Source organism: Drosophila albomicans, chromosome 2R (assembly GCF_009650485.2).
Source record: "Drosophila albomicans strain 15112-1751.03 chromosome 2R, ASM965048v2, whole genome shotgun sequence".
Classification (NCBI taxonomy): Eukaryota; Metazoa; Arthropoda; class Insecta; order Diptera; family Drosophilidae; genus Drosophila; species Drosophila albomicans.
The window spans coordinates 17427899-17441138 of NC_047631.2; the positions used below are offsets into that span (position 1 = coordinate 17427899).

Below are 13240 nucleotides of genomic sequence, written 5' to 3' on the forward strand. Positions count from 1 at the left end.
AGCATTTGTATTATGTAACATATTCAGATTTCAACATTTACTTAAAGCAATTATTACGACTTAAACTAACAATGCGCTCAATAAATAGATTTTATACGACTTGAAACTCTGACTCAATTAATATTAAATAAATAAATGAAATAATTTATGCAATTAAACTTTATTGAAAAAACATTCTTAAATCAATAACCAGCTTAAAAGCATCATCAATAGATTTCTCACAATTTCGGCGCCTAGAAGTAGGCAACGTTTTTAGTCATTTCCTGGTATGCACCTTAGAAATCTACACAACGTAATCAAAAGAACTTAAACGACAGCTTGTTAATATTTGTTTTATTTTATTATTATGCTTAGCTTAGTTCTAAGGAGACGCTTATTGATTATTAGCACGACGATACCAAAAGCGTGCACGGAAATCGTCCGAACAAGTTAAAAACGCCGGCGCATTAGGCGAATGCGTAATGTAGCGCACCGGGCCATTGTGTCCCAGCGAGTTGAGAGTCAGGCGACAGCCATTGCGAGAATTCCAAGAGCACAACGACGTGGTGGCTTCGTCGGGGAAGAGCACGTAGTCTTCGGTATGATTGAAAACAGCTTCTGCCTGATGCTCCTGCTTGCCGGTTGTGCCAGCGCCCGTATAAGTCTGAATTGGTCGACTGGTGCAGAGCTCCCACAGATAGACAATCGAGTCCATGCCAGAAGAGAGTAAATACTGCAAGATGGGATTATTAATAGATACGTATTTAAATATATATGGGCATGGCTTCATTATTTACCTTTCCATTCCGTGTGAACTGCAGCGAACAAATAGCTGCCCCACTGTGCGCTTCGGCAATAGTGTTAATGCAACGGCCGCTGATACCGTCCCAGATCTTAATGTCACCGTCGAAACTGCCCGTGGCGTAGAGCTTTGCTGTGGGCGAGTACTTAACACACGTGACGCCCGCTTTGTGCTGCTGCGACGGAATGGCACTGACGAAGCATTGTGTAGTGTGCACATCATAGATGCGCAGCACATTGTGTTCAGTGCCAATGGCAATATAATCGCCGGTCGGATGGAACGAGACGCACAACACGGGCTCACAGTCGGTTAGCACTTTGTGCGCTTTCTTCACCGATGGCTTGGCAATGTCGAAGAGCTTGACGGTGCCGTCACGCGATGCCGACGCCAGAATGTGCTCCTTGGGATGGAATTCGAGGTACGACACTTCATCCGTGTGATCGTACAATGTGCGTATGACTGGATGTCCCTGTTGCTCACGTCCTGGTTCAATGTCTTCGGGTGCTGATTTGGCCAACATGCGCTCAACGTCGAGGATTTTAATACTGGCATCCACACTGCCCGTGGCCACTAGGGAGCCGTCAAAGCTAAACGCACCTGCTCTGCAAGCCTGCTTATGCGATGTCACATAGGCAGTTTCATAGGAATGCGGCTCGGGAGCCAGCGCCGAAGCCTCTGGTTCGAATTCCAAATCAATACCGGGCAGCACATCGTCCGTATTGCTTTTATCCTTCTCGGACATGGTTTGCATGCCCGAGATCATCACGTGCAGCAGGCGTTCGCTGGGCGCACACTGATCCGCCTTGACCAACATTGAGAGTTCCATGGCAAATTTCTCCAGCCCATCGTACATCAACTGGCTGTGGTTTGCAAAAGGGTTTAATACACAATCGAAATAACTGCTAGATATTGCTTACCTGATCATTAACCGGTACAATATTTCCCGGTTCTTTACCAGATTATGAGGATCCAAAATTTCGTCGCGCATCTTTGTTTTTCTTTACCAATTTAATGCCGCCTGCAGTGTGACCGTGAGTTAAGTTTCAAAAAATTCTACATCTATTTAAATACTAAATACTTAAATGACCGCTTTGGTATCGAGAACTTATCGATTTTTAACAAATCGATAGATAAAAATAAAATTTCAAATATTTTCTGCAATAATAACTGGAATACTTTAATCACAGAAAAATATATAAATTTATGTAATGTTTAATATGTTGATTGAATGCAACTATTGCCATTATTTTAAAAATAACAATATGGCGCTAAACAAAAATACAGCTATCGATATATTACTTCGTGCGCTCATTATTTCGATAGCTAGTGATTGTGATGGCATTCATCTACAGCTGCAACACGTGCAACTTGTTTTGTTTCCCTTAAAATAAAAACGCGAGTTTCTGTTCGTTTAATAAACATATAAAAATGAAAATTCGCAGGAATCATGTGCGCAAGCGTTACCGCTACAATGTGAACCGCAAAACAATGAACAAAACCCGCAAATCTACTGGAAAAATCAAGGAGTAAGTACTAACCGGACTCTGCTACGTTTTGTTTATACTCAAGTTACTTGTTGTTTTAGTCCAGAGATGAAAAAAATGTGGATTGAGGGAAAACGTGTTGGCACCAATTTCAGTGAAATGGGTTTAGCCAAAGATCCCAACAAGGCTGTGGGTATACCCAACTATAAACGCGAACGCCTAGAGGCTGCTAAAATTGTAAACGGTTTCGTGGAAGAAGATCTTGATGATGAGGATCTGAAACCGCGAAGCTCAAAGACAGACCCCGAAGATCTGAAACCAAAACGTGGTCATATCGTGCAGGAACTAGAACAGATGGCAGTCGATAGGCGACCAGATCCTGAATTCAGGTGAGTTTGTAATTGAAAGCAAAACTTGAATGAAATACTTGAAGAACGCAAATTGTTTACAGATTACCCAAGGGAGTCGTTAAAGAGCTGTCATATTTTCTGAATAAGCACAAGTTCAACTACAAGGCCATGGTAACGGATCGTCGCAATCATGATCAGCTGACGTGGAAGCAATTCAGAATGAAAATACGTCGCTTCATGTTGATTCCGGAACAGTTTAATGAATATCTGCAACAAAAGAAGCTGCCAATTGATGTGAAGCCAGATTGGCCGGAATATGAATCGGATAGTGAATGGAAATAATAATTGTCGCTGTAAATTATATAGAGAATAGTATGATAATGGTTTTAAGATCTGAATATACAAACAATTTATATCCAAGAAGTGTAACTAATTACTAAGTAATGATAGTTCAATAAGCGCACATATGTTTGCTGTCAGTCCCTGTTAAGTTTGAAAATTGCCCGCAATTTTTAGTACCTTACCCATCCAACCCACAATTTGTGTGCCCCAGTTGGTGGCTACTCTGTCATTGGAATCGGCATTGCATCACTTTCGCATCGTGCAACGTTCGGCTGCCCCATCGCCATCGTTGTCATCGTCAACCGACTCGCGCTGCTCTCTGTCGATTTCGTTTTCGGTCTTTCCGTTTTCTGGTTTCGAGGTAAGTGCACGTACTTACAACTGGGCTTCGTGCAGCTGCCACAGGAAAAAAATCCACAAATAACGTTAACATTAATAAGCATCGATTGATTACCTGTGTGTGTTATAATATAAAAGTGTGTGTGTGGCTTCGAATCCTTATTATTTTCCCCTTTTTCTCATTACACAAGTGCGAAAAGCGTTTTTCAATTTCGTGAATTTACCGGCCGGTGTTGCATTGACAAGTTTTGCATAATGCACACATGCATTCACCATGTGTATGTGTAACGGTATTTAGGTGTATCTACATACTATGTACATTTATGTACTAACTTTTTCATTCACTTCCGCAGTCATACAATTGGCTGTATAAAAAAAAACTGCTGCATACATATATGGACATAAATGCATGTGTATGTGTGGATTATCCAGTGTGTACATTATGTACAAATATGCTCTGCTCTTCCGCAAAATTCCAAAATGGCGGCTCTGCTCGCCTGAGTCTGAAGAAATTCTGAATTGCAAGTGAGTGTGTGGGCGTTTGTGTGTAACAGTTTGTACTATTTGGTACCATTGCAATTTTGTACCTTTGCAATTCTTATGAAATTACATTTGGTGTACCTTTGTAGGCATATATATGTACATACAAATGTACCAAATTTTAGCAAGCATATAAATGTGTCTGCATGTGTGAGTGCAGTTCAGATGACGTGCTAATCTGCCTGCACGTCTCACTGCGCTTCGGCGAGAGGCTGCAGTAAGACGAAAGTATTTTTACATTTTCCCTTTACATTGCTTCTTCTATGCAATTTACACTGAAATGCAAATACACTGCAGTGTATACATACTAAGTATATGTTGTTAAAAATAACTAAGGAAAAACTGCAAGTTAAAATTGTTTCTAGGGTAGAAAATAAATCAACGCAGCAGAGCCCAAAGTACACGCACACACATACGCTTGCATGTGTGCATGTTTTTGTCTCCTTTTTGTTTTGCAAGTTTATCCAAGACGACGACGTCGACGACGCCGCTGCGACAGCTACAACGACAACGACCAACGGAAACGTTGAGCAAGTGCAACCCGAAGCAGCGGCATTTTTCGACTCTCCATGAGTATGCGATGGTGTGCGTTAGTGTGTGTGTGTATGTGCAAGGCGGATGTATTTGTGTCTGTGCAGTTTTTCACCCTTTCGAATCGCAAATCGCGAATATTCTGTTCAGGCCACTGAGAAAAGAGCACACGAATGCTTGCAAATGCCGGTCGGCGAGCTCACACACATACACGTGCATTCATGCACACATACTGTACACACTAATGCAATCAGAATTTTACCCACCAACGCGTCGCCATCATTGATTTTCGCGTCCTCTTTTATTTTTTCGCCATCTGATTCAAAATATCGTAATTGTTTGATAAACTCAAAAGTTTGTTGCACTTTAATAAGCAAATTCATATAAGCAATGCAACCTGACAGCAAATGCGTGGGAGGGGGGAAGCTATGGTTGCCGGGTTGTGGAGGATTTGTGGCTGGCTGTTGGCTGTTGAGCGGATGTGGTTTGGGTCTGGGAGTGCATTCGTTGTCGTCGTCGTTGGCGTCGTCATTCGGCTGCGAGTCTCGCTCCAGAGTCTCTCATCGTTTTGTCTGCGTGTCGCTATTGATTTTTCGTGTGTCGAGAATTGAGACTTGGTTGCATACTTATTGCCCAGATTCAGATTTTCCGGGCATTGACTAACAGGCAGACGTGTCGTGCGGACTTGGTGTTGTGGTGTGTCGTCTCTCTTTCATTTTCCTCAATTATAATGGCATTTCATAATTCTTCCCCTACTACCGTGCTTATTGAATTAACTATCCTAATCGTTGTGCAAGCAGTAAATTAATTAATTTTCTGTTGCAGAATATCAATTGTCAATTTGGTGCACTTGCAAGCGGCAAGTTATTATCCAGCTAATTTCCGGGTAAGTTCGTTTTTCTTCATCTATAAAATTCTTCAATGCTCGTAGCATAATTTTGCACTTATATCGAGATATATATGGTATATATACCATCCTAGATAGCTGCAACATTTTGGTCTCTACACCGCGAACAGAGTCGCGTCCACACCCACGACCCCCCTCAAAGTCCCCCGTCGCATACATAGACACATATGTAGTCCTGATGTCTATGCTCACTTGTGTCCTTACATATATTGTGTAGTACACGCCTTTGCTTTCTCTCTCTCTCTCTCCATACTGTGTGCTTCTCTTTCTATGTCCCTTTTTATAACTACTTCTATATGTGTAGTAACATTGTCACCCACGTTTTTTACCCACTAAAAAAGGGTTTATATATAGATCAATGAAAATAAAACAGTCATAATTTTATTAGCTCTGTGTGTCCTTAATGTCGCTCCATATAATTGACTATATATCTGCGATTATAACTGCAACAATCTCGAAATTTACAATATGGATTAACAAATTCAAAAAGTCAATTTAACTTTAAATCCATTTCGAGTTACCACGCCCCCTTCCCACAAATCGAAATTCTTTTTATTTGATTGCAATCATTAAATTCAAGGTTCCACAAAACTACTTAAAGAGAAGACAACCATATTGTCGATTAAATAGCAAACATGGGCAAGGAGAAGATTCATATTAACATTGTCGTGATTGGCCATGTCGATTCCGGCAAATCAACGACCACCGGTCACTTGATTTACAAATGCGGCGGCATCGACAAGCGTACCATCGAGAAGTTCGAGAAGGAGGCCCAGGAGATGGGCAAGGGTTCGTTCAAGTACGCCTGGGTGCTGGACAAACTGAAGGCCGAACGTGAGCGTGGCATCACCATCGATATTGCGCTGTGGAAATTCGAGACGGCCAAGTACTATGTGACCATTATTGATGCCCCCGGCCATCGTGATTTCATCAAGAACATGATTACCGGCACCTCGCAAGCCGATTGTGCGGTGCTGATTGTGGCCGCCGGTACCGGTGAATTTGAGGCCGGCATCTCGAAGAATGGCCAGACCCGTGAGCATGCGCTCTTGGCCTTTACGCTGGGCGTCAAGCAACTGATTGTGGGCGTCAACAAGATGGATTCCACGGAGCCGCCATACAGCGAGGCGCGTTATGAGGAGATCAAGAAAGAGGTCTCCTCGTACATCAAGAAGATCGGCTATAATCCAGCCTCGGTGGCATTTGTGCCCATTTCGGGTTGGCATGGCGATAACATGCTCGAGGCATCGGAGAAGATGCCCTGGTTCAAGGGCTGGACCGTCGAACGCAAGGAGGGCAAAACTGAGGGCAAGTGCTTGATTGACGCGCTGGACGCGATTATGCCTCCCCAGCGGCCCACCGACAAACCGTTGCGTCTGCCGCTGCAGGATGTCTACAAAATTGGTGGCATCGGCACCGTACCCGTCGGTCGTGTGGAGACCGGCATTCTCAAGCCAGGTGGGTGTCCTTTAATTTTGGATTTAAGTATGTGATTTAGTTTGAAATTGTGTTTTGCAGGCATGGTCGTGAACTTTGCGCCCGTTAACTTGGTCACTGAAGTCAAGTCCGTGGAGATGCATCACGAGGCGTTGACCGAGGCTTTGCCCGGCGACAACGTTGGCTTCAACGTGAAGAACGTGTCGGTTAAGGAGCTGCGTCGCGGCTATGTGGCTGGTGATTCCAAGAACAATCCACCACGAGGCGCTGCTGATTTTACTGCTCAGGTGGGTGACAAACTATAGTTACTTTATTCAATTACGGATTTAGTTACTATATATAAGGATTCTAGTGTTATTTTAATTTCTATAACATAAGTTATATTATAGCGTTGCCAATTTGTGGGGAATTCCCCAAAGTGCGGGGAATTTTAAGTTGATTGGGGATTTATTGGGGATTGACATTATGTGGGGAAAATGCGGGAATTTTCACATTTTTTGATTTCCTGTCCTTTATAAATTTGTGACAGCACAAAAATTAGACGATGAATGGCGAGCTCACGCAATGCTGGATTTTTGTCAACATGGGCTTGAAGTTCAAAATAACATTGATGCTGAATGTTACTGGGGTAAAGTGTTTCGTCTGAAAAACGCTGCGGGAGAATACCTGTTTCCAAATATAAAAGTTGTTATTTCGTTGTTGCTGATACTGCCTTTTTCAAATGCATCGGTCGAGCGCAAATTTAGTGTTCTTAAGAATTTGAAAACTGAAAACCGTAATCGACTGAATACAGATACTGTTCTATCATTTATGGCTGCAAGAGAAGGAATTAAAAAACTAGGCGGCAGCGTCAAGTTCAACCCGTCAAACAAAATGCTATCCACAAAAATATGGAAAAGAATATGTATGTTAACTGTTTGAGTTTTTAATTTAATTTATTAAGAATACTAATATGAGTTATACTCAGCTTTTTATTGTTTCATTTAAAAAAAACCTATGTGGGGAATTTGTGAGGAATCAGCGGATTTTTGTCCCCAAATTTGGGGAATTTTATCCCGATTTTTGGGGAAATGTATAAATTTGCCTTGGCAACCCTGAACATAACATACTTCTTAGATCATTTACTCAAAAATAGTGACAAAATAGAAAGGATTATTAAACCCATCAAAATTTGTTTAAAAAATTAGATCACTTTTAGTCCAATATAAACATTCTAGATATATTTCCTGTTTCTCTTAGCCAAATTTTAAATATTCATAATAAAGTCTAACTGATTTTTACTGATATATAACATCTATTGTCTAGGTTATTGTTTTGAACCATCCTGGGCAGATTGCCAATGGTTACACTCCGGTTCTCGATTGCCACACCGCTCATATTGCGTGCAAGTTTGCCGAGATCAAGGAGAAGTGCGATCGCCGTACTGGCAAGACCACGGAGACCGAACCGAAGGCCATCAAGTCGGGCGATGCGGCCATCATAATGCTGGTGCCAACCAAGCCGCTGTGCGTTGAAAGCTTCCAAGAATTTCCGCCACTCGGACGATTTGCGGTGCGTGACATGCGTCAAACGGTTGCCGTCGGTGTCATCAAGTCGGTGAACTTTAAAGAAACGACCTCGGGCAAAGTAACAAAAGCCGCTGAGAAGGCACAGAAGAAGAAATAACTAGAGTGTCAGCAGAACTGTAACAACAACTCAAACAACAACAACACTCAAACACTCGAAGAACAACAACAACAACAAGAAACGGCAACAGCAACCGCAAGAGCAACACACCAACAACATCAGCAACAGGCAGAATATTTTAAATTTATATTATCCATTACTCATCGAGAAGGATCAAAACCGTATAAGGGGCTAAACTCAGAGTCCGTGGCAATGGCAATGGCAAAAAAACCAACAACCAATAACAGCAAATACTACAACATATACTATTATTAACTGCTGCATTCAAATATTATATAAACTTGAGGAAATATTGCAATTTATTATAATCACACATACAATTAGCGAACATAGTATACAACAACAACAACAATATGTGTATGCACCCAAATGGGACACAAGCATCCTTTTACCAGCTGGACGTGGTGAGAACGAGGTGCCCTTGGGTCACTTCGGTCACCTGGAATCATTCCCGTATGCGTCGTCGTACTCGAAATCGGTAGCCATCATACTCATCATTATCATCTACTGTAACTATCTAAACTTGTATCGTCATCGCAAATCCTTTCGCAGGAAACACTCTGGTATTCACTCAGCACCAGAGCAATATCAATTTGCCACTGGAGTTTGCTGCTAGCCCAGTATCCAGAATCCAGTATCCAGCATACTCTCAATACCCAAAATCTTTCCTAACCCGCCCTCATTATAATATCGCTAACATTGTTTTGAACAACAAGCCATCCACACATAATTTCAATCAATGGATTTTAAACACTTTTTATACTTTTGATAAGTCAGTCGGAGGCATTCGATTTAAAATCTATTATTACCTAAAAACAAAAAAACAAAAAAAAAATAACTTCAGAGTTTAGTTTTAAATCCACTATACATCTAATCAAACTAAAAACAAAACCCAAAAAAAGACTACATTCGTAATGAATTCAAAATTTCTCCAAAAAAAGTAAAAGACAAATGCTTAAGAAGTATTACAAAAATATTCATAAAGAACATAATCATGCGGTTTTTTGACAAACATTCTAAATGTTCGATCGAGCCTCATTGGCATTTGCATACTTTGATCAAATGTTTCTCATTACCAATTAATCACATACATACGTACATACATAACGTACATACATACATACATAAATATATGCATGCAATCGTACATAATGCATATGCATTCATTATCGTTAATCACACACTCTCTGAAATTATAATTGTAACCCAACTACAGAAAACCATTCATGGACACAGAAAACGTTGCTTAATAAACATAAATGATCTTTTAATGTATTAATTGAGAAGAATAAAAATAAAGAATGCTTAACCGTAAATTACCAAATACTCAAATTCAATTTTTATTTCATTTTCTAAATTTCTACAAATTATAATTTCTTAAGGATCAAGCAAGGATCAACTCTATCGATATGAATAAGAAAACATGAGGTCATTAAAGAATTCAAAACTTGTAAAAAGAAATAGAAAAATTTTGCAATTTGGAGGATAACTCAATAACTTCTAGAACGATTTGAATTTGGTAGATTAATAGTCATTGTCAATAGGATGCGTTTGACTAGGACCCGCAAGGATCAGACATGAAGTGGCCGAGATATAGGATATTTTCAGTATAGAAAAAAATTCTTGTTACTTAGTTGTCTCATTAGAGCTATCCATGTACCAAGGGTCACCGTGATCATCTTTCAAATCAAAAGATTTTCTAATGTTTTACCTTTTTTCTATGAAAAAATTATGAATCATCCGTAAAATGCAATAATTCCAATCGATAGTGCCTAGTCACCCCGATTACAAAAATTGTTGTCCTTTTAATATTATTAAGGATTTGATTGCAAGACCCGCAAGGATTAGACAGGATATGACCAAGATAAGGATTCTTTGATTTGATACCATAGTTACCTTAACATGTAAATTCTTTACCTTTACTCGTTTACTCTCTTTATATTTTTTAATTGGTTGTTGATATTTGCTATAAAATATTATTATTATTTAGTTAAAAGTTAATAATATATATAACTTTAAGAAGAAGTCTAACCTTTATTGGAATTTATTCATATTTTCTGCAATTCATCTTTTCATTTAACCTTTTTATGTTCGAAATTCGAAATCAAAAGAACGCTCTGGGGTTCAAGTCTTTGCTATAGAGTGCAGATATTGCTGACAACAGTGAAGTCATATTTTCGCCGCTTCGCTTTGAATTCTTTGGTATATATTAAAATATACCATACCATCTTTGGTATATATTAAAATATACCATAAGTGTGGTCACACTTCAATCAGATGTTAAAAGAAGACAGCTTTCAATAAAGCTTTGTTTTTAAACAACTCTGTTGCTGACTCACAACAGGCGGCATTTATAAACAACAAAGAACTCAGCCGGCTGTGAAGATTTTTGTGACAAATCGTTAAACGTCAAAAGGCCTTCTACTTGATAAATACTATAAAGAGAACATATCCACAAAAATGGCAGATCCACGCATCAGACAATTGGTTATTAAAACAGGTGTTGTCAAAAGACTGGCCAAGGAGAAGACCGTTTATGAGAAGGAGGTCAATACAGAAATCGCTCGTCTGGAGAAGTTTAAAACAGATGGCTCCGACGACCATGTGCTGCGCAAACAGACCGAGGTGATAGAGGAGTGCCAAATGATGATACCAGACTCAAAGCGCAGGTGAGTCATCGCGCAGATAAAAAACTGTAACAATATCTTAATTGAAGTTGTTCTTTGAACAGGTTACAAAAAGAGTACGATGTGCTAGAGAAATATTTGCAGGATGAACAGGATCTTAAGGAAACGGAGGCATACACAAAAGCCGCTGAGGTGCTCAGCGAAGCAAAATCCGTTCTCGAGGTTTAAGTCATCTTAATAAATTATTGTCCAAACTGCCCCCACATGAATATTACTCTTCCTCTTCGTTGTAGTTTTTTTTGTACACCATATGTGAATAAAAGTATTTTCTACGTTAACCAACACTAACATGCAAAATGCCGCACACTCTCAAATTAAGCGAAATAAAGACAAATATAACAACAATTATACAAAATCTACAACAATTGGAAACTGTAGGAAGCTCACAAAACAATAACTTCAATGCAGACGAATCCGCAACACTGCAGCAACAGACAACTGCGTTGTTGTCGAGTCTCGAGGAGTTGCCGGCAAAGCAAATTGCACGCCTGCAATTGCAGCGCAAGCGACGCCGTCAACAAATAAAGCAAAAATGCAAAAAACAAAAGCGCGTCAATCGAGCATATGCAAGGCATTTCAAGGACACAAAGGTCATTGCTCAATCTCTTAGCAATGAAGCACAACCGTCACAGACTACGACAAAAACAGCACAACACATTACACTGAAAAAACTACACGATGCCAACAACAAAATCAAGACATTCGATTTACTAGAGCGTCTCTACAATGCGCGCGGTGGAGAGAAAGACTTGAACCAAAGACTTAGCCGAATGCGCGCAGTTTGGAGACGCGTTAAGCAGGAGTGCGAAAATGCAACAGGTGGAGAAACTTCGCTGAACTTGGAGGCACAGTGGAACCAAGTTATATTTGGAAATTCATGCACTGCATTTGAGCATCGTCGTAGCCAGAAAAAACAGCATCTACAGCAGCTTATACAATGCCGGTAAGATTCACAGTACCAGATAACAATACAATTGCTATATTTAATTGTTTACACAATCACAGATTCGTATGGGACTCGTATATAAGCAATGGTAGTGACGCAACTTTCATACCCAGTGGTTGGGTGTTACCACCTGAGAACCCGTCGCCAGAATGGGCTGAATTTCTTTGTGAATAAAGCATACCAAAGTATTTACAATACATAATGTGGAATTTTTAATTCTTTTAAAGAATCTCGGTGTTAGTCTTAGAAACACATTAAAATGCAAATTCTACACATGCACATCTATCATTTATTCGTAAATCCAATCGCTGGCAGCTGGGGTCCAGGTGACGAGCTCCTTCTCGTTGAACCACAGTGCAATCTCCTTCTCGGCAGACTCGACAGCATCCGAGCCGTGGATGATGTTGCGGCCAACCTGGATGCAAAAATCACCACGAATGGTGCCGGGCAAGGAGTCGGCGGGGTTGGTGGCGCCCAACATTTGACGGCCGGTCTTGACCACATTGAGACCCTCCCACACCATGGGAACCACTGGACCGGAGTTCATGTAGTTGACCAAACCGGGGAAGAAGGGACGGGCAGACAGATCAGCATAGTGCTTCTCCAACAATTCCTTGGATGCCTGTAATAACACAAAACAACATATCATGTAAGTCAGTAATTAAAATAATCGTTTTCTTGACCTCTAAAAAGTGTATGTACTTATAACCTCAACCGGTTATTTTTGCAATAAGAGGCTGCTGAGAGCGAGCCCTCGCCATGTTGAGGTTATGCACGAAAAACTGAACACGCGTACCTATTGATTTTTTTCTTTCTTAATTCAATTATCTTCTACCGGCTTTTACTTACCCAAGTGAACTTCAAGGCGACCAATTTGAAGCCCTTCTGCTCGAAACGCTCAATGATCTTGCCGACGAGTCCACGTTGGACTCCATCGGGCTTAACCATGATGAAAGTGCGTTCCTTGTTGGCGGCCATTGCGATTGAGAATAGGGAATAGAATGCAAGCAGCGAAGCAATCATTAGTGTTGTTAGCTTGTACATTTGTTTAGTGTGACCGAATGGCGCAACCGTCAAAATCAAAATGATAGTTAAAAAATATTATATTTTCTCTTATCTTTTAAATTGCATAAGCGAATCATGCTCTAATTTATTTAAAATAGTTAGTAATTTTACTAAGACTTAACCATTTATGATTTTCATTATTGAA

At 40.3% G+C, this 13240-nt stretch overlaps 6 protein-coding genes across 6 annotated transcripts; 4 read left to right on the top strand and 2 right to left on the bottom strand.

The window, feature by feature from the left end:
• Positions 1-318: 318 nt before the first annotated feature.
• LOC127566041 (cleavage stimulation factor subunit 1) lies at positions 319-1861 on the bottom strand. Its single transcript, XM_052007485.1, has 3 exons — positions 1699-1861; positions 777-1641; positions 319-712 (listed from the first exon to the last, which is right to left on the bottom strand). The coding sequence occupies exons 1-3, from the start codon at positions 1767-1769 to the stop codon at positions 374-376; spliced, it is 1275 nt and encodes a 424-aa protein (XP_051863445.1). The 5' UTR covers positions 1770-1861; the 3' UTR covers positions 319-373.
• Positions 1862-2102: 241 nt separating this feature from the next.
• Positions 2103-3028, top strand: LOC127566044 (nucleolar protein 16). The gene is made up of 3 exons (XM_052007488.1): positions 2103-2307; positions 2367-2654; positions 2717-3028. The coding sequence occupies exons 1-3, from the start codon at positions 2210-2212 to the stop codon at positions 2955-2957; spliced, it is 627 nt and encodes a 208-aa protein (XP_051863448.1). The 5' UTR covers positions 2103-2209; the 3' UTR covers positions 2958-3028.
• A 2009-nt stretch (positions 3029-5037) lies between these two features.
• On the top strand, positions 5038-8596 carry LOC127566040 (elongation factor 1-alpha 2). Its single transcript, XM_052007484.1, has 5 exons — positions 5038-5063; positions 5193-5253; positions 5855-6732; positions 6793-6998; positions 8017-8596. Exons 3-5 carry the CDS (start codon positions 5910-5912, stop codon positions 8374-8376), a joined length of 1389 nt encoding a protein of 462 aa, XP_051863444.1. The 5' UTR covers positions 5038-5063; positions 5193-5253; positions 5855-5909; the 3' UTR covers positions 8377-8596.
• A 2127-nt stretch (positions 8597-10723) lies between these two features.
• LOC127566046 (tubulin-specific chaperone A) lies at positions 10724-11286 on the top strand. The gene is made up of 2 exons (XM_052007490.1): positions 10724-11066; positions 11129-11286. Exons 1-2 carry the CDS (start codon positions 10858-10860, stop codon positions 11250-11252), a joined length of 333 nt encoding a protein of 110 aa, XP_051863450.1. The 5' UTR covers positions 10724-10857; the 3' UTR covers positions 11253-11286.
• LOC127566043 (uncharacterized) lies at positions 11269-12512 on the top strand. Its single transcript, XM_052007487.1, has 2 exons — positions 11269-12027; positions 12090-12512. The coding sequence occupies exons 1-2, from the start codon at positions 11381-11383 to the stop codon at positions 12202-12204; spliced, it is 762 nt and encodes a 253-aa protein (XP_051863447.1). The 5' UTR covers positions 11269-11380; the 3' UTR covers positions 12205-12512.
• LOC127566045 (nucleoside diphosphate kinase) lies at positions 12219-13068 on the bottom strand. Its single transcript, XM_052007489.1, has 2 exons — positions 12880-13068; positions 12219-12652 (listed from the first exon to the last, which is right to left on the bottom strand). The coding sequence occupies exons 1-2, from the start codon at positions 13051-13053 to the stop codon at positions 12320-12322; spliced, it is 507 nt and encodes a 168-aa protein (XP_051863449.1). The 5' UTR covers positions 13054-13068; the 3' UTR covers positions 12219-12319.
• Between the last annotated feature and the right edge of the window lie 172 nt (positions 13069-13240).